Source organism: Psittacula echo (genome assembly GCF_963264785.1).
Source record: "Psittacula echo genome assembly, chromosome: 9".
In the NCBI taxonomy this organism is placed as follows: domain Eukaryota; kingdom Metazoa; phylum Chordata; class Aves; order Psittaciformes; family Psittacidae; genus Psittacula; species Psittacula echo.
Genome location: NC_137745.1, coordinates 6,968,853 through 6,990,019, shown reverse-complemented (window position 1 = coordinate 6,990,019; position 21,167 = coordinate 6,968,853). Strand labels below are relative to the sequence as shown.

General features: G+C 46.9%; 1 protein-coding gene across 1 annotated transcript in view; it reads left to right on the top strand.

The window, feature by feature from the left end:
* The window catches only part of PRICKLE2 (prickle planar cell polarity protein 2), a gene marked incomplete at both ends in the record, with an annotated part of 103,627 nt that overhangs the window by 60,532 nt on the left and 21,928 nt on the right, over positions 1-21,167 (top strand). The window contains one exon of the mRNA XM_080625766.1: positions 13,004-13,187. Coding sequence (XP_080481892.1) covers positions 13,004-13,187 — 184 coding nt within the window. The remainder of the gene's footprint in view (positions 1-13,003; positions 13,188-21,167) is intronic.

Here is a 21,167-nt window from a genome sequence, read left to right as displayed (position 1 = left end):
CAATCTGTTATTGTGCCTGTCACTGTGGGCCAGAAGGGGCTCAGTACTGTTGGGAGACCTGCCATCCCACTGATCCCGTGTTGCGTGCAGCACAGGGGACAGCCTTTGTCCCCCCCACAGGCAGCATTTCAGGGCAGCTGAGGCTGGAGCCTCTGTGACTTCCCAAGGTAGCAGTGTCGTGCAGTGCCATGGCACGCTGCAGCAGAGGATGCTCACTAAATAATTCAGAAAGGCAACTTGATCTGACATTCATCAGGTTAATAGCCCAGGGACCTTGAGGGCACCAGTCTGCTGTCACTGCACATGGCCATGCCGTGTAGCTCATTGTCATTGGGAGAGTCAACAATGTCACATGGAGCTCTATTGATTGATGGATGATTGATATCCCAAAGTGATAAAATACAGTGTTTATGAAACATGGGCGCTTTTTTGTTAAAATAATTAAATTTGTGATTTGTTAAATTAGCCAAAGGGATGAGTTTATGCAAATGGCAGAAAGTTTGAAGTTCACTGGGTTAGATCTTTGTCTTTAAAACTAGCAGCAAATGGCAGAAGGATGTGTCTACCTTTACAAGCAGAGTTACCCATCTCTCACCTTTGCACCTAAGCAGAGGCTTCCTGCTCTTGACCTTTCTTTATTTCAGTAGCTAAAGTTTTACTTCTGGTCATTTGCTTTGTTGCTGGCAGTTATTAGTGTCCATCCTTGTAATGGTGCAAGTCCTTCATGTGACCTTTGATAATGTCCTCCACTGGTTTGGTATTTTCCTTGCTGCTTAATGAGACGCTCATTTCACCTGCATAATGTTCAGAATCCATCAAGAAATCTTGTGTGCCTTCTGGAGTTATTCCAACCCATGACCTTTTCACAAGCCTTGCAGTAGGTAACGGCAATATGGAGCAATTGCCAATGAACCAGCGGCTTTCATAGCAGGAAGGCTTATTTCCACTTTCCAAAGACAGCTGTGTGTCCAAATGGGGCAGCTTCTAATCTGATTTCTCATCTCAGAAGAGCCAGTTTGTTGGATTTAGTGGCTGTTTAGCTTTGCAAGTATTGGAACAAGAAGTCTGCCAGGAGTGATGATGATGATACATGCTGTTTGGAGATATAAAGCTCTTCTGCTCATAGCTGGGATATTATAAGTGTTGGTCTTAGTGAGAACAGAAGATTACGTCAGCTCATGGTTCTAACTCCCATTTTGTCTTTGTGGATCAATTTATACTTAAAAGTTTGCAGTTTCTGGTGTGATCCCTTTCTTGGGTGATCCCTTTCTTTTTTGGCCTCTTGGCCAAAACAGCCCTGTCAGCCTTCCCTGTGAGCACAGGGCGGCCTGGTTGGTCCTGCTCAAGTGGCACTTGGAGCATTAAAAGACCCCTTATAGCTAAAGGTCCTTTGCTCCTTGGAAGTTAATGCAGATAAAGTCAGGTGTTTTACTTGTGTTTGTGGAAAATTAGCACCTACAGGACTTGCTGTGGGGAGGGACACGTATTCTTTGTGCCAGTTGTAGCCCTGAGTCACTGTTATGTGCTTTTAGCAGTAGGTTTGCAGGGAAGATTGTTACAGTAAACACGGGTAATTTCTGCTCCACAGCACTTCTGCTCAACATTACCATTTTATAAGGAGGCTTCTTTCTTTGCTTTTGCCCAAGTCAGTTTTGTCTCATTTCCTTTGTATTGTAATTAATATGCTCTGAGTTTAAGAGGAAAAATGCATCATCTTGGGGCCTTGTCACATTAACCATAAAGAGACAGTTGGCAGCCTATGCACAACCCCAGTGCAAGCTGGAGGGGGCAAAATGCATCACTTTAAGAAGCTGAAGGCTCAAGGGAATTTTTTCCTACAAGTTCTACTGCTCTGTGTAGTTGGAAGGCCTCTCCATTGCATTTCAGCCATCCCCTGTAGAAGTGGAGGTGACACTGCACTCTCCTCCATGAAAGGAAAGTCTGACCTTGAGATTTTGAGTGTAATTCCAGATAATGAAACCTAATTTATGAGCCTTAATAATAATAATAATAATTTAAGGCATTTGAGACTGCAGGAAGACTCACAGCTGTAGTTTCTGCATCCGTCTGTGTTCTGTAAACACAGTTAACATTGCCAAATATCAAGGCCTCCGAAATCTAGAGCCAGACCCCAAAAGTCAGGAGCATGCTAGAAAAGCACTACATGTTGGGCAAGTTTTATTTGCTTTCTGTATGTTTCTGAGCCCACAGAAACTAGCTTTTATAATTTCACTCATTTTTTGCAAACGCAAAAGCTAAGAAGTACGCTCTCCTCCAGTTGGCTTGAACTAGAGATTCATTTGTGACCACCTAATTCCCAAGCAACGGGCTTTAAGAGCAGCAGAAGAGATTGGCAACATAGCTCCCTCTCTGCCTTTTCTTTTCCGAGGGGAGCATGGGGGTAGGAGTCTTCATCATCCCCGTTGGGGTGGTATCTTCCTGCGGCTCACAGTACCTGAGATACACATAAAAGGTGCAAATCTTCCATCTCTCGGGGCTGTATGAAAGAAAATGTGTTAAAATACGTGGTAACCAAAATGCCATGCTAATAACTTATATTTCCCAGAATATTTAGCCCTGCTGGTGCACAAACACGCTGCGTCTAAAAACCAGTGGGGAATCAATAGCAAACGACTACAGAAAATAATTAAGAGGGCATTGAAAGCCAGGAGAAAAATGATACGTTGCTCAAAGATGGTTGCTTTAATAGCCTGCATACCTAAGAAACGGTGCCTGAAGTTTGACAGCAAGTTGAGATTCGGTCAGCATCAAATAAAGATGATAGTTTGGGGAAGGATAATTAGTGTCTTCACACCATTCATTTTTCGGGCTGCTGGTGCAGAGCCAACTCTTTGAAAACATGCAAGCCAGCGAGAAGGATTGGGGGGGGGGGGTGTGTGTGTGTGTGTCATTCCTCTCCCTTTCCCTAAGCAGCCTACAGGATTTACTGATTCTGAAAAGCAGCTGATTTCCATGTAAATAAATGGGAGGGTGGCCGGGCCGTGGCGTGGTCCGGATGCGGTGACTTTGGCTTGCTGACATCATTGCTCATTAGCATGCAGGAGAGGAGAGCAATGCAACAGCAGAGCCCCGCGCCGGCAATTATTCTCCATGGGCTGCATCTGTCCTCGTTAATGCTTTGCGCTGGGAGAGCAAATCGGACATCCTCTTGCCACCTCGAAGGGTCATTTAGCAAAGAGGCAGGCTGGAAGGGGGAGCTGCTGAATTCAGTTGAACTGGGAGCAGAGACGGAGGGCACCCTCCGGAGCCACGTTTCAGAGCAGGGCAATTGAAGCAAGAGCTCAGGACGCGGGCAGGAATGGCATGTTATTCCATGGCAGGTTTCCTTCGGAGACACGCTGCGGTCTGAAGGGCTCTAACAAAAGCCCGTCTGGTGGCAGGCAGCGTGTGTCGGGGCGGTGGGATGCTTTATGGCACTGCGGTGCTTGGGCTGGTCCTGGGAGCTGCCCGCCAGCCGAACAGTGACTGGTACAACTAGGACAGCCGAGCAACCCGCTGGATTCTCTTCTCTTGTGCTGTCGCCGTCGGTGCGAGCAGGTAAGAAAGTGCCTTTTGGCAGCAACTTCAAAGTTGTCGTGGATTTTCAGGAGGGATAGAAAGTAGGAAAGAGGAGGAGGAATAAGGAGCATTCTGTGGATGCACGTAGCTGCGTGCTAACTTTGCTCAGTGTGCTGTTGGTGGTGAGCTCTGAGGGGGCTGCGCTTTTTTTCCCGCAGCCTTTGCTGTTCTTGTTGTTTACAACTGGAAAAGGTTAATTGTTAAATTGCATTTCTGCAGCTGCAGGAAGTCAGGGAGAAACATTGATGCCACCGTAGTGGATTTTTCATGTAAGAGATAATCAGGAAGGCTCAGCTGGCTCCAAATAGGAATAAGTATTATCAAAATCGTCATCTCTCAATGTTAATTTCTTTGCTCTGGTAAATGCAGCTTCTGGAAGCCTGGGTTCTCTGCGCATTTTGCGAGCAGGCTGCGTGCAGGCTGGTGTTGTGGCTGAGGACATTACTGTTCAGATGTTTATTGTGGTGGTTTTGCTTTCCTGAGGGTAGAGAGTTTTAAAGTAATAATCTTTCTACGTCCTTCTTTTTTCATGCCAGAATGCCTCACTATAAACCAACCTTGAACTGGAACCTGGGGGTATGTTTTTCAATGCAATCTTTCCAAGTCAAATTTCCTTTTTCTCTTGTTCCTTGAAGGAACATTTTAAGCAGATGTGGCACAGACGTGACCTGTGACCATAGCAAGATTTTAATCCAGTTACTCTTTGTTTTGTAGCCCTGATTCCGTGGCAGTGCTAAACACTGATTGAATCTTTTCAAGCCGTTGAGGATTAGCGCTGGATAGAATGATGCCAAAATAATTACTCACACCAGATGCAGTGTCATCCTTTTAGTTTTAGCTCTCTTCTCTTGTAACTTATCTCACTTATTTTTATTCAGCAATTATTTCTCCTACTGAGGGAGCACTTACATGTCTCACATCACTGCGTTGTGTTTATAAGGGTGCCAGCTAGAGCCTGTGATAAAGATTTGTAAAGTAAAGCTATCTGCCGCTAACAAGATTATATTTTGCTGCATATTTTAATCTTCTCCCGTTGTGTGTGTTCTACCAGCCACATTTGGCTTAGCAAAATGACCCAACCTTGCGCACTTGCTGCTGGCAGACTTGCTCAGGCTGAGCCAGCACGTACACAGATGAGGCTGGCAGTGATTGCTTTCACAAGCGGGTTGGTATTGCCTATCTCAGGAGATGTGTCTAAGCCTTAAGTTTTGAAATCATTTCAATTTTCAGTCCTGCTCATCCTGCTTCTGAGCATTTTGCCTGTTAGCCAGGTTTTTTGCTTTAGGATGTATGGCCTGGGAGGTGCTCGAATTGCAGCTTGTTTACTGCTTCCCATGGTTTCTGCTTGTCATGCTGCAAATGCAAACTGGTGGAGTCCCTCAAAATAGAACTTACAGCCCCAGGGCAAATCACTGGGAACCTGCTTAGCTTAGGCTGAGATCAGTGAGATGGACTGCAGGCCTGGCACAGTGTGGGGAAAGAGAGGGGCAGGAAGATAAATGCTGCCTTGAAGAGACCAGGGTTTTGCAAACTTGAGGGGACAGTGAGGACCTACATGCTGAACAGAGACAGGCTTCTTCATGAAGAGCTGGTTTGGAATCCAGAAGGAGAGCCTAAATCTTGCTAGAACCACAGGCTTGGAGGTGATTAAGTTCGTTCAGTTAAGCAGCAGAAAGAAACCACCCTGTAATGCAGATCTGCATCTTGTTAGGCTGAGAAGCCACCAAATAGTGTAAATAACATCTGACCATCTGACCCACAGGGTAGGACAGGGGCTTTGCTCATGGAGGGAAGTGCTGCTGAACTCAGCCCAAAGGGAGGGTTTGATGAGCGTCCTGCTCCATCCCTGCTCGCTGGCTCTCAGGGCAGTGGGGTTGGGTTTGTCCTGTTATGGGGGACATCAAACCCCTTTCTGGTGTCTACAGCTCCTGTGTCTGCCCATCTTGTGGCTCCCCCTGCCTTCCAAAATCATGAGGTTGGCTTCAGCATTGTTTGCCCACCAGCTTTGGGATTGTTATGGCTCTTATTGAGCCTGTTGTTCTCTTCAGCCTGAAAACAAAGGGTTTAATTTCTTCTCCATGACCAGGATAAAATGCATGTTTATTATTGTTTCTGTGTGCTAAGAGACCTTTGAGGTGCGGGGGAACCAACCAACGCAACCTAATATAAATATGTTGAGATGAGTGGTAAGCCTGTGAGCTGGCAGGCTGCCTCCATCATCTCAGATGTGACAGAGCAGCCTGTTGGACATGTTTTCTCCTGGTAGCATGGATGGGAAACAGGCTGGGGCTCACAGCACCTTGTTTTTCCTCTTCTCTCTATTCCCCTTGCTTGATCTGCAGCTCACATGGGTATAGCACTTTTCCCACCTCTGTCTAACCTCTATACTGCAAAATACCTTGACGGCTCCAAATACAGAGTTCTTTTGAGATCTGCTGAGTTATTAATATCCCTTAATTTAACCATCTCGTCTTTATACATCAGAGTTTTCACGATTCATGCCATGGGTTGCAGCTCACAGGAGCAGCCTGGCAATGTGGTTCAAGTCAAGTAAGTGGGGCTCTTACGAACTCACAAGGAGAAACTGGAGCCCAAGCAGGGACCTCTGTTCACTTCAGAGCACAGAATGACTTGTGACACTCCCCAGCTCCCACAGTGTGATTTAACCACAGGTTGGAAATGTTGGTTGGGGTTGAATTCATGTTGGGGTGTTGCTGGAACGTCTGGCCATGGTTTTGAGCTATGGTCCTGGTTCCTTTTTTGCCCAAGAGGGCACCAAGATAGCCTAGATGAAGGATTTGGGGGTCTGTACGTTGTATTGTGTTTCCTCCCAGTTTCTTGGTCTCATCTGGGAGGAGCACAGCCTGGTGTGCTGGTGATTGTTGTCTGCAATGTTGTGCCAAAGACCCCAGACAGCAAAACTGGAAGCAGCCTGGAGGCTGCCCAGAGCCATGCCACAGGGAAGCAGGGACTCGGGGACGGGCAGTGGGGACCTAGAGGCAGATGTTCCGTCTGCTTGTTGAATTGATGGTCCTGATTCACTATGAAGGCAGACCAACTTGGAGACAGCTTTTGCTCATACATGGCTACAACTGGCAATACTGTAGATAGTTCTATTTTTCCCTTTCTTAATTAAGCAAGAATAACTTTTGGAATGGTAAAGGATTTTTAAAGAGTCTTAAAAATAAAATTAGACTTCAACCTGAGGCTGAGCATGAGCAACTTCAGCCAGAGAGGAGGATTTTTCCAGGGGTGGAAATGGGGTTTGTAATAAAAGCTTCAGTGCCACCCTGAATGCATTTGCAATTGCTGCGGTTGGTACTGTGGGGGTCAGAGGAGATTTAAAACAAAGCAGCACTGGAAATATAACGTGTCTCAAACACATCAAGTGGGTAGGGAAGATGGATGGGGAAGATGGATGAGAGTCTGACTTGCAACTCTTCCATCCTTTCTGTGTTTCCCTGCCTGTTGCACACCTTTCCAGAGATGAGTAGCTACTTGTGCTACTCATGGCGTCTGGGGCTACTAGGAGCTTTTGGTTCAAAATACAGTGTTAGAGAAGTGGGAGAAGGAGGCAGAGCTTCAGCTTGCACTGCCTGTTTTGATCACAAAAGCTTGGGGCTCCTCTGATGATGCTAATGCTGAGGGGAGGCCATGGTTGGGTGCTGCCTGTGGGTATCCTCAAACCTCAGCTTCCCATTTGTGAAATAGGAGAGTGGTGCCCATACTGCTGTGCTCTCCCTATAGCAGTGAAGGACTGTGTTAATTTTTCAGTTAGATAAATGTTTGCCATGCCTGTGGGGTGTGGAGAAATGGTTCTGCATAGCTGGAGCTTGCTCAGGGTGGAAAGATGCCTCATTAACTCTCAAATGAGGGGAGGAGATAACAGGCAGGGATAATAAGATGCCCTTGTTAAGAAACTCAGGGGTCACATGAGTTGCCCCAAATCCTCAGCCTCTCCTGTTTCTGAGACATCTTGTGATTTGCTGACTGGTGACTGACCCAAAAGCCTCATTGCAATCAGGATGATGGAAAAAAATCAGGCTGCTCTGTGTGTCTTAAGCCAAGCAGGAAGGGAATCGCTCCTTTGAGTTACGCACCCCATCCGAGCTGAGCAGACAGTTGCTTTTTTGAGGGATTCCAAATCTTGCATGTTAACATGTGCACAAATACATGCAAATCTTTTATTACAGGCTCAGCAGAGGCATCGCTTGCCCCGTTGTGGGCTGTGGCGTTCATGCTCCTCGCATTGCCTGGAGATAGAGCTGCTCCCTGATACAGCCCATTTGTTTCCATCCCAGAAGAAACAACTGAGAAGCAGAGATAAGCAGCCCTTGGGGGGATGTGATAAGGCCTGTTTGCTGAGTTCCTTCTTTGTCTGAGAGGAATTTTTACATTTCTGCCACTGTTTCAAAGTCTACTTTCAATCTTGCTGTTGCCAAGAGGTGATGGGCTCTTCTGCTGCCCTTGTTTAACACAGCTGCGGCACCCAGCCTGAGCAGGTTTGGCTTTGATGGTATTTCCCTCTTGCATGCCCACCCAGCCGGGCCAGCATCTGTGTCTGTAAGAGCTCTATGGCCAGGAGCTCTTCCTGCAGGCAGGATTCTGCTGCCCTCACAGCCCCAAGAGGGTCTGGTCCTGCCTGTGCCACCCAGACCGCAACACATGCAGACTGTTTGCTGGGAGATGCTCCTCTGTTGGAGCTACAGAGCATTTGCAAGGATGCACTTTGCCTTGGCTTCAGGCTGCCCTGGTCCTTCTTCCTTCTTTTTTTAGCTCTGCTTGTGCTTTTCCTGTTTATTCTCACAGCAGAGAGACCTCAGCTCTCTTCAGAAAGCTGGGGGCACGCTCACAGCTCTCTCCAGAGCCTCTTGCACAGCACTCGTGTTTTCAGCGTTGTTTGACTTATTGTTGGTGCCACTGTGATGATGAAAGGGCTGTGGGAGGCTCCAGAGATGGCAGAGGCTGTGCTTCAGTAACCATGGCATACAACAAGAGACTGCCTCATCCCAGAGACCTCACAGGTCAATTGGGCTTGTGTTGAGCTGTATGTAGTTGGAGCTGGGCTGGAAGCGTGCTTCTGCATCCTAAACAAGAGAGTCTCTGAAGCCAGGTTCTCCGCTTTCTGTGTGGGGCCCTGTTTGCTTCAGATTCCCCTCGTGTGCTGGTTTTCATCCGCAGATGATGTGAGAGGTGTTGGATCCAGTTAGCACCATCCCCCTGCACCAGTGGATGGGTAGGGATATAACTGGAGGTGGGGATTAGAGCTTCCTCTAAGGAGAGTTGCCAAGAGCACCACGTAAAAGCAGCCGTTGCAAAGTGAAATACATCCATCTTGTAACTTCTTCACGCCAGGCACTGGCCTTGAGGAGAACAAACTTTTCAGTCTGTTTCTGAGCCAGTTGCTGCTTTATACCATGTGAAGTCAATTCAAGGCAGGCTCCTTTCCAGCTAAATCTGACACCAGGAAATGTTCTTGTTCTTCTCATTTGCTTCCCGCCATCCTGGCCCCACTGCAGGGCAGCTCCCTGCAGTGCTCCGAGGTGCTCCCCATCCTGTGCCTCCTGCAGCAGCATGACTGATGGCTGGTACCCTCGCTTCTTTCCACAAGCTGCTCCACGGCTCCTTTTTTTACCCTGCATGCCTGAAGGTGGTTGTGCTGGCAGCGGTCATTGCTTCGTTGGGAAATGCAGCATCAATGGGTTTCTCCTCAACAGCCCTCAGCTCCTCAAGTGATGCTCTAGGATGTTACTTTTAGCAACAGCACCAAAGTATCTCCAGCTTTGTGTCCTCCCCAGTGCTGGAGACCTCTCTTAATCACCAGGGGAAGTATTTCCCTGGGATGAGCTTGCAGACCCTTCTTCATGATAAGAAGGATATGGACCTGTTGGAGCAAGTCCAGAGGAGGCCACAAAGATGCTCCAAGGGCTGGAGCAGCTCTGCTCTGGAGATGGGCTGAAAGAGCTGGGGTTGTTCAGCCTGGAGAAGAGAAGGCTCTGGGGGGACTTTAGAGCAGCTCCCAGTGCCTAAAGGGGCTATGAGAGATCTGGGCTTTCGAGAAGGGCCTGTAGGGACAGGACAAGGGGAATGGCTTTAACCTGCCAGAGGGGAGACTGAGATGAGCTCTTAGGCAGAAGCTCTTCCCTGTGAGGGTGCTGAGGCGCTGGCACAGGGTGCCCAGAGAAGCTGTGGCTGCCCCATCCCTGGCAGTGCTCAAAGCCAGGTTGGAGGGGGCTTGGAGCAACCTCCTCTAGTGGAAGGTGTCCCTGCCCTTGGCAAGGGGTTGGAACTGGATGAGCTTTAAGGTCCCTCCCAACCCAAACCAGGCTGGCATTCTCTGCAATGAGAGAAGGGCTCAAGAATGAAGACAGGATTTCCAGGGAGTGGTTTGTGTTGGCTCCTTCTTGCTTAAAAAACTCAAACAGCAAAGCTGCCCACACTCTTCTCAAGTTGTGTGGGGCTCCTTGGCCCCACTGCCAGCTGAAGTCATTGTTGATGAAGCTTGGTGGTGGTTAGGTGAGGCTGTGTCTGTCGAGAGCCAAGCTAGCAGGTTTCACTTTGCAGGACATGCCACTCCACCTGGACTGTGGCTCCCTTTATATGGTAAGGAATGCAGCACACTGAGTGTCTCCAGGCTCCAACGCTCTTCCCACAAGTAACAAGGGAATACATAACGAGCCACTGCTGGCAGGAACAGCTGGACATACTGCTGGCCATGGCCCTGTTTCCTCTCCCACACCCACCAGCTCTCCATCACAGCACCAGCACCCACAGCACATGATCCCTGCAGCATCTGTGTGCACGGCCAAGCACTGGCATGTGCATCATCTCACTTCATCCCGCTCTGCTCTAAGTGCATTGGGGGGATGCTGCTTTTTCAATTTCATCTCACATTTGAAATGTACATTCTTATATTAACTTTTTACTGCAGGGAATTATTTTTAATTATAGCGAGCTGGAAGATGATAAAATGAAGTTGAGTAAGTGAGACCTATGTGAAGAAGTCATGGAAACCATATGATAGAAGTAGAAAGACACTCTTAGGACACTGAGTATTGTTCCCATGAAATTATATATCCTAATGTAAAGAAAAGAGTTGTAATTAAAGCTGTTAATCTTCTGCATTTAATGAGGGGAAAGGAAGAGAACTGAATGTCTCAGGGGCAAGATCTTGAAGTTTGTACAGTTTGCCCAGGGAGGTGGCAAAACCCCATGCCTGGAAATGCTCGGTGTTTAATGGTGCAGAGTTTTTACAGAGCCTGTGGCCCTGCATGAGGACATTGCTGATGACTAAACAGGCTACCTGTGTCCTTTTCATCCTTTGCTCTTCTGACTAGCAGAAGCTATCCACTGCTGGTAACTACTTGCCTGGATGGGGCAGGAGTAAATCAGCTTCCTGACCCAATCCTTGCACTTCTGGCTGTATGTGGTGTGAGCTCTGGGATGGTGGTTGTGTGAGTTCTGATTAATCATACACCTCACCTGTTAAGTCTTTTTGTTTAACACCATTGTTTAAAGTTCTTGAGATAGTTGATTTATGTCATTTATTAAAAGCCAAGACCTCCAATGCTTTCCTGCCATCTTCCGTCTCCTGGAGGGGATGTGTCTGGAACGGGGAGGAGGGAAAAACGTGCAGTCTGGCTTTTTCCCCATCACCCTGCTCGTGCTCCTGGCTCTCCGACCATTGATTGTTGGGTTTGTTTCCCTCTGAAGCTTGTTATTGATACCTGAAAACTAAAATTTAACTAAGAAGTCCTAAACCTTCTTAGAGTAACCATCTCCAATGAACCTGGAGCTCTGGAGCTATTAATTATGCTTAGCATCTTGTTGCGTATTTTTTTGCATCATATTGCTAAATGAGATGGAAACAGTAAAGGAGCGAGCAGCTTTGGTGAGGCAGAGGGCCCTTTGCACGGTAGCTGATTAATTAAAGTGTTCACATGAAATGGTGCCTTGGTTATTTCTTAAGGTAACAGCCAGAGGCAATGCTGAAACTCTCTTACTGGACACAAACCAGATGCGAGGGGTGCGTGGGGGTTGCGGTGCGGTTTAGATCTGATGAAAGGCAGGAAATGGGAAAATCTGGCAAATCTCCGTGGCTTGACTTAACGGAGCCTCTTGACTTTTGCTAGAGTGCATTTTTTGTGCTGCAGTGGCCAAATGGAAAGCTAGACTCGAATCTGGGTCTGAGCACTGGTATGCTTAGCTGGCTCGGATGCAGTGATGAAAAAGAAGGGAAGGTATTTGAAAATCACAGCCCCTGGTTGTTTAATTGTTGCTGCCTTATGAATTTCTTCACTTTACCTTATATCTGCAATGGCAATGGTAATTTTTCCCTTGATTTTTGTGTGGTACCTTTTTATTTCTGAGATGTCTCTTTTCTGCTACCCAGGTGAAACCGTATCTCGTTCCTCATAAGTCATTAGCACAAATTAATTCAGAATCCTGTGTGGTTACTTTAAAATAGATACCATTGACCCATATTGTGGGAGAGCATTGTGTTTTTATAATAGAAGCCAATTTATCAGTGTTCTCTTTAACCTCTTTTTTTGTGGGGCTGGGTGATGTTTTCAACCAGGTTAGTCCTTTGCTGTGAAGGAAGGTGAAGGGGTGCAATGTCCTTGCAGCCCTGCAGATACATGCTCAGGTTCAAGCCCATGAAGAAAACCCCCATGGACCATCAGCTGCAAGAGCAGACCCTTAGAAGAAGTGCTAAAAAGTGATATTTGCAGTGAATGAGGTTAATGGCTGTTAAATTGCAACCTGTGGGCTGTTCTTTCAGTTCTTGTGCTTTCCCTCTCCCCATCCAGCTCTCAGGCAGTATGCAACCTGGTGTGCTGCTGAGCCAGGCGGTTAAGATGCTGTTGTAGTGTGACTGTGGTTTTTGTAGCCTCACTTAATTTAATTTAGCTTTATATGTTCAGACTATAATCAATTTTTATGCTACTTTAATAAGCAAATTTATGCTATCAGCATGCTAAAGGGACTCGCCATTCACGGCTTCCCAGTCAAACCACCATTTTCTGTATTAGAGAAATTCTCAGCTGTCCTAAATTCGGGAAGTGCTCAGCAATTATTGGCTGGCATGGTGATCTGCACCAGGAGGGCATGTGGCCCTTGCCCATACTGGCCCCTGGAAATGCTCCTTATGGTGTACTGAAGGGAAGAGCAATTACATATCCCTAAACATTGGGCAGCCTGACTTAGCTTGATTGCCAAGTGTTGTTACAGCAAATATGGATTTTTATTTCCTCCTTGTAAGAGAGACAAATCCTGCATTAGAAAATGCACGAGCATAAAAAAGGGTTGAGTTTAGGATCTGCAAGCCAGCTGCTGGCTACTAAAGCAGGAATTGCTTTGCTGTCTTATTTCAAGCGCAACTCACCGGGACACCTCCTATTTTTCCTCTCTCCTCACCTTGCAGGAAGATTTGCCTTCACTGTAAGTGCTCCCAGGAAGAGCACATTGTAACAGTTATGCCTCTGGAGATGGAGAAGACCGTCACAAAGCTCATGTTTGACTTCCAGAGGAACTCGACTTCTGATGATGACTCGGGCTGTGCCTTGGAAGAGTACGCGTGGGTCCCCCCTGGCCTGAAGCCAGAGCAGGTAAAGCTGACACCACCCAGTTGTAACCACCAGAAATAAACTGGTTTAATATGCTTTTTGGAAATAGATGCCCTGATTTTTCTCTACGGGGGCAAACGCTTGTTGCATCTGGCTGTTTCTGCGTGCACTATAGAGACTCGCAGAGACAGGTTTGGTCTGAATGCACAAATGGAACAAAATAGAGATGCGATCCTTGCAGGACTTGTGGTTTTCTGTGTCTGTAGATGTAATTGAGAGTGGGGAAACAAAGTGATTCCAGGGTGGCATTTGTTGTGGTTGTGCAAGGGAATGGATACAGATGTACCTACTACTGCTTCATTGGAGAAAAATGTGGTGGGACTCCAGTGTTCCCCAGGGACTCAGTGCTTGTGTTCTGCCCTCCTGACCACTCCGTTCTGCAATCAGTGCAGGGCAGACAGTCAAAGCTGGTAAAAGACACTGAAAAACAAGCTAGAATCTTTGGGATTGGCTTTTTCAAGCGTAGTGTTTGTGCCTTACTGGAAGGAATTGCTCAAATTGTTCAGGTCTCTCAGAACAGGAATTGAGCAGGATGGATTAGACCTCAGCATGCTGTCTGGGCAGAGCACGCATTGATTTCTGCTCTTTGCAGTTTACATGATTCGTTTGCTTTTTATGCTGATTTTTTATGTGTTCAACTCAGAACTTAATTTGCAGAGGAGATTGCAAAATGAGCTTAGTCTTGATAATTGCTATGGCAATCATTTTAAACTGTGTAAGGAGGCTGGGAGAGGGTGGAAAGCTTTCATTCTTACCGTTGTAGTTTCTGTTCTTAAATATTGTGTTTTCCTGAGCTTTTATTCAGAAGGGCTTAGGCATTTCCTGAAATATTTTGGCACCACCCGTAGGCTGTAAATACTATCTGTCTGATTAGAGAAAATCCAGTTGTTTGGTGGTTTGGTTTTTCTCTGCTTGTCTTTACAAGCCTTGCTCAGTGTTTGTTTGAAACTGCACAGCACTATGTGTTTCATTTGGTGCCATCCAACCATGCATATCAGGCAGCAGCCTTGTTTTCTGTCACATTCCTTATGTCAGAGGCTTCCTTTGTGCCCCCCAGGAGATACAAGACACGGTGTATGGAGAGATGCAGATGGTGCTGAAGTAGCTCTGCTGGTCCTTCATGCTGTGGGGACATGAACCAGTTGGGTTTCAAGAATCCGGTCGCAGGACCATACCCATGCTGGTGCCACCTGCTCTCAGCATCACCTTCTGTCCAGGCATGTTGGTGGCTTCTGGAGCCCAAGCTGGCCCATGTCTCTGTAGCTTTGGGTGGACATACTGGTATTTAGTGCCAGGTGGCACCTGTCCAGGTAGACATGGTTGCTGTTGAGTCCAGCATGTCATGGACAGCAATTTAAGCCCACTTCTAGTGTGGCAATGACATATTCCAGAAGACATGGATGCTTCTTTGATCCCTTGGGTGCCTTTTCAGAAATGGCATGTTGTGAGGGAGTTTGGGATGCTCAGGAGCAAATAAAAGTCCATTAGCTCCAGCAGTTGGTACTGATGTCTCATGCGTTACTCAGGTTAATGTATTTTTAGGTTCTTCCAGCATCTGTTCCTTGCAGAGGTCACGGTGCTCCTCAGTCACCTGCTTTCTAATTACACTCCTCTGTCTGCGCTCCTCTGTCTGCGTTGCTGAGCCTTTTAGCAGATTTGCCACTTCAGAGCTGTTTCTAATCACTATGGAGATGAAGAGGAGCCGTAAGCAGAGCCGAAGACAGGCACTGAGATCCTTCAAGCATAGCTCATCCAACAGCCTTTTTGGGACCTTTCACGCATCAGATGAGCCACTAAGGAAACAAAAGCGAGGTGTGACTTCTCTGGGCTGCAAAAGAGCCATGATGCAGGGCTAGGGGGTGTCCCCGGGTGCAGAACAACACCATGAATTTCTATGGGAGTTACCATGGGGTGTCATTGCACGGCTGGGAGGTGCCCTGGGATGCAGGAGAATGCCCTTTGCCTCCCACAGGGGTATGAGGTACTTCTACAGTGACTTACTTTAGCAAGGCTCCAGATAGATGGAGCGGCTTTCTAGTGGATGAGCCCGGTGTGCATGTAGGATGTGGAGCCTCTGAAGGGCAGATGTCTGCTGTGGAGCAGCTGATGGCCTCTGCTCCGGGTGAAGGACACTGCTGTCAGCCTGTGCTGGAAATACAGATTTGCAGGCAGTGATTTTTTTTTTCTCCGCCTTCCACTGTTTTGCTGTCGCATTTCTTTGACATGAAACAGATGAAATGAAACAACTTTTTTTCTGCAATATTCTAGTTTATTAAAATCTCTACACAGCATATGAGCTGGGGAGGTAAGTGGTCCCCAGAAAGACTAACGCAATTTTCTTATTATGCTTGGACGACAGCATTCCAACCTCACTATTCTTGGGAGACAGTGTTCATGTGTCACTCAAAGCAGCAATTTACAGAGTATCAGGGAGAGAAGTTGGCCAGCAAACATGACATCGGTTTTTGGCAGTATCGGTAGGTCATTTCAGAATTTGGAGAGTCCCTTCAGTCCTGAGCTTAAATTATTAAGTATAATCTAAAGGGGAATCAACTCAAACCTACAAGGTCTCTTTGGATTCCCGGAGACTAATTCAGGCATCATCTGGTCTGTGGTACATGTCAACTCTTTGAAAATCATCTTGGTTACTTAATGTCCACTCCTGAAGAGAAAACAAAGCATTGGTCCAATGTTCACAGACACTGCATTGAAGAGCAGAGCCAGAAGTTGTCCCTTATGGCTCATCAGTGTGCAGGACTGCAAAATGTTTTACACAACAGCCATAAATATTATGTATTTCTAAATATGTTTATAACACAGGGATGAAGATTGTAAAATAAAGAAGTGTAATATCACTGCATGAAGTATGGTAAAAATTCATCTGGAAAAGTGGCTCAAATTTATGACGTCTCTGCTCTAGAAAGAGGTGTATAAACTGGAAGGAGGCTAGAAATGTTTCATTGAGGAGCCTAGAAGAGCTTTGTTTGTTCAGCCTAGCAAATCGAAGGGTTGTGATCAATCCCTGTGCATTAGAGGAGGAACAGCAGTTATTCAAGCTCCAACTTTGGCACAAGAACATAGATATAAACTGGCTTCAAATGCATTCAGGCAGGAAATTGGAAGAGGTTTCAAACCATCAGAGGTGTAAGGCTCAGCGGCAACCTGCCAACAGGGAGAGCGAAGGGTAAAAACCCAGCACTGAGCTCCATAAATTACAACGTGATTAGAAAATGTGGTTTCTTGTAATAGCAGTCGCTACATGGGATGGCCAAGAGGCTCCTGTGGGCTCTATTCCCACTTGGATTGGACCTCAATGAGAAGTTGTTTCATGCGGAAGAGGGACTTCTCTTCTGGAAGATACGGATGCAAATGGGAATGGGAGAGATGGCTGTATGGGAGGGGAAGTAGACGTTCAGGACGTGGGCTTTGACAAATGCTCTTTTTTCCTCCTGCCATTTGATGGCCAGATGAAGAAATAAGTGTGAAAGTCTTGCACTGGGCAGACACCAGGAGAAACATATACTTAGCAAAGCAAAATCCCAGACCTGGCTGCAAAAACAGGGGAAGGCAGCTTCAGGAGCCAGTTTGTCTGCTGAGGCTGGCAGTCCAACAGCTGATCCTCCTTCCTCTGACATAAGTTTGAGTGCAGATGCTTAAAAATAAGTACTTTTAAGATGTGTTTTTCACATTTTTAGGCAAGGCATATGTAAATACATATGAATGTGTAGCCTTGGAATCCTGGGGCCTGTGGCTTGGAGAAATCCAAAGGGGTTAGAACATGCCAGCTTGAATTTCAGAATACAAGGGATTTTTGAGGATTTCTGTCTTGATTGTGTCTCAATAATTGGAGCAGCTGGTTATAGGCACAGATTTCTAATGAAACAAAAGATGGGGCTCTGCTTCAGCTGCGGTGTGGCTTTCTGTATAGCTCCGGCATGCCAACATTCAAGACCCTTGTATGTGCTGTAAGAACTTAATTCCCTCTAGCTGTCAGCACAGTTGCTCTGATCAAGTCCCTTAAAAAGTTATGAATGTCTCATCTGAGCTAAAATTAGTAGCATGAAGGTTCAGGGACTGTTTTTCTCTAAGGCAAACATTAGAGCTTGGACCTCAAGAGCTTTGCAGTATGGTGTGAAGCTCGTAGCTATCACAGGGAATTTATTCAGAGTCTAACGTACGTGTTGATTCCTGTCCTGGATCTTTTGCAAGACCTTTAGCGAGGGCTTGAGTTATAAAACCTCCAGGCTTCATCAGTTGCTGTTCAAGTTGCGAAGTGGGGAAAGGAGAGCGGAGATGAACCTACATGGAACATGCATTAGCAGCTTACCTAAAGATACCCATTTTCACCACCTTGGTGTGATAGAAAGTACATTATCTGGGCCAGTCATCTCTGGGGGATGTGTACCTCAGTTATGCCTGTTTGTCACGGTCAAGTGCATTTTACCTTCTCATCCTTTCTTGAGCCCTTTAAGTTCAACAAACTATTTCACTCCTCCAGAGATTAAAGCAAGGAAGTAACAAGATAGACCATAGCAACCCTGTGCTCCAAGCGTGCATAGTAAAATGGGAAGCAGATAAGGTATATATGGCCTCATGACGATCTTCCTTGATAGATCCTGACTTGGAGAGCACAGTGGATGCAAAGCTGAGGGTACTGAAAAGGAGCTGTAACTCATGTACACTGGTGCCACAAGCTGCAGCTGCCTCTCCCTCTGCCCCCTTGCACACATGCACGCTATGGTATTTTACCCAAACCCTGTGTTTCAGCACATTTTTCAAAGCTCTCCGATTTCACTTTGAGGTAGCGGTGAGTCCATCAACTCCCCGACTCACCTCCCCGGTGAACTCTTTCAGTATCTAAATAGCCGGCAGTTAGTAACTCTTATTTCGAGGCTGGAGCTTTCTAATCCAGCCTCCAGGCATAGGACTGTGTGGAATGCTTCCCAGCTGGATGGAGCAGCAATCCCGCACATGAAATGCTTTTTCAGTGTGCAGTCCCAGTGCTGCTTGACTTGGGGGCAGCCGGGGTGAGTTAGGAGATCCTGGAGCTATTTTCTCTGCCCTGGAGCAGAGCAGATGGAGGAGGTGTGAGTGCATCCCATGCTGCAAAATAGCCGCCATGACAAAACCATTTTGCTGTGTGTCTGTATCCTGGGTGTTTTCCTAGTCATGGTGAGCAAATGTAGAAATTATTTAATCCTTGAACAATCTTATTATTGGAGAGGGAATCAGCTTCAATTGGTGGGGCATGGAAGCAAAACCACTCACCCGACGTGGTTTGTTCAGTTCTGAAGTAGCTATGTGGTGGTCAGCAGAGGTAAGAGGCAGAGAATGAGCAGGGAGTGGAAAAGAAAGCAGACAAACCCTGGACTACACCATATAAGTGTTCAAGGCCAGGTTGGACGGGGCTTGGAGCAACTTGGGGTAGTGGAATGTGTCCCTGCCCATGGCAGGGAGTTGGAACTGGATGAGCTTTAAGGCCTATTACAACCCAAACCATTCTGTGATGCAGTGAACTTGTCCTGGAGCTTTATTCCAGTATACAATTGCAGCTTTTCCTTGTTGTGCTGTTATTCTAGTATGCTACCCCTGGCCTTACCAGCACAAGAACAGTTTAAGTGGCAAACCCATGTTTTAGTATGAGGTGTCCTTGCCCATGGTAGGGGGTTTGAAACTAGATGATCTTAAGGTCCTTTCCAACACTAACTATTCTATGTATTCTATGAATTATCAGCTCTGGTCAATGCAGAGATGATCATTATAATTGCTCGTGCTCCAGGGGACGGTGAGTGGTGCAACTGCCAATCAGTACCTTGCAGCACAAAGGCCACTCTCAGATGCTTTTGAAGACACTTGTTTCTTGCTCCTTTTAATCCAAATTCAATTTCTGCCTAAAAAAGAAAAATGATGGCATGCGCTTTGACAAGTCTAAAACTTGTGGATATACAGCCTTCATTCAAATACTGCTCTTTGATGCCAGCAGGAAGCAGTGTTTCTGTGGGATCTCTTACAGACCAAGAACTGCTCCAAAGGCTTGGCACGAGTGGATGTCAACTGGTGAGCAGCAACACTCAAACAACTCAGCTGCCGTTAGCCATGGGAGAGAAGTGCGAGGAGAGCCGCAAGAGCATGCCAGAACAAATAGCACTTAGGAAAATGGTTTTTCCTTTGTTCCCTGCCTTTGTCCCTGCAACTGGGAAGCGGGTTTCCAAGAACAAACCCAGCACTGTGGGGCACTGGACTGCCTGGCGCCGGGGGTACATCCACCTCCCACTGCTGCATGTTGGCACATGGATCTGGGGGTGATAAGAGTCTGCTCCCAACCAGGGCTGCAGGGTTGCAAGGGGACCCTGGTTCCCTCCTGGGATGCATGCCTGGCTGGGACCCTGCGCTCAGCAACCCCAGCCAGCAATTCCCATTCTCATCTCTGTTTCAGAGCATCTGGCCTTGCTGCAAGGATTGTTTTGCTTCAAGAAATAAGTAAGTGCTTTGTATGCCAATAGCCACAGACAAGGAGGACGTGCCAGACTCGGGCCAAAGCACACTAAACCCATTTTCCAGTTTTGCACGTGCTATCATCTGTGGAGCTCATGTATGAGCCTGCGTGTACAACCACTTGCAGCATAGAAAGGGTTATTTGCATGTGGCTTGTTCAGGTATTTTCCTCTCTGCTTCTCCAAGGGAGGCCAACAGGAATGAGAGACATACCAAATACACTGTTTCTCTGTCAATTCTAAGCACTTGGTGTTAAAGATCATTTAATGCCTGATGTGTCATTCAAAAGCCAACACCGGGGAGGAGCAGGCGAGCTGCAGGAGCAGCCCTGCTCGCCCGGGCCAGCACAGGCTTGTCAAGCCACTGGCCGCCTTCCTCCTCCTGCAGCCAAAGCTCGTGGGAGCTCACGAGCAGCGAGGCAGGGATGGAGCCATGAGTGAGCACAAGCTCATGATGCTGTACCACTGTGGTACATCCCTGGGTGGGATGGGCTGGGCTGCTGCGCATGATACCAGGGAAAGCAATGCTGTCCTGGGCATTGGGGAATGCTGGCATGCATGGGTTGTGAACCAACTCCACTGGGTGTGATAGTTTGCTGTGCCTAAGCAGTGGCTGACCCTCCATGGTCCTCTTTTTGGGGTTCACCCATGTTCAGGCATTCTGCTGCACACAGGCCAGCACATACTGCTCTCAGTGGGCACTTTAGAGCTGTTTTTGCAGTTTGTTATTCATGAAAGCTGGGTGGGATTGCCCCGCTGGATGTGCCGGAGATGTTAAGGCTGAGCAAGTCAGCACTCATCAGCTGAGCCATGCCAGGACACCGCGTGCTCCTTTGTAGTCCATCCCAGCGGTACAGTCATCCCAAACAGCCAGGTTTGGTGGGTGCTTTCGGTCGGAGTGTTGTGCTAGGGCGAGTACAACCAAATGCTACTTCCCAACAGTAATTCGTGGCATGAGAAACATATTTACCCCATCTCCTTTAATTTATTGATCAAAGAGATCCTTCATCAATGGCTTAAATTCAGAAGTTGATTGCAAACTTTTCCTTCTGGGAGAAGGTGTAAGACTTGGCTCACAAATATGGTCAGGTGCGTTTTGTCTTTGTCACCTGTGGGGCTGCCAGGAGAAGCTGCAGTCCTGCCTTTATGGAGCAGGGGTAGGTTTGTAAACTGTCAAAGTTAAACTGGAAACACACCCCAAGCTTAGGAAGACTGCAGAACACAAAGGCATTTGTAAACTTAATGTAATTACTTTCCGCAGTGCCTTTGAATAAAGTTGGCTTCACTTTAAAGGCTTTTTCCTACCCTCATTTTACGTTACGTTCTTTCCTTTCTCCTGGTTTCTTTCTTTCTTTAATTTCTGTCTTTCCCTTCCCTCTGCCCTCCCCGTTTAGCTCCAAGCAGCTGTTAATTTCCAAAATGTGTATTGGTTTTTGTTAGCAAAAATTGGTGTTTGGACACTTTCCTT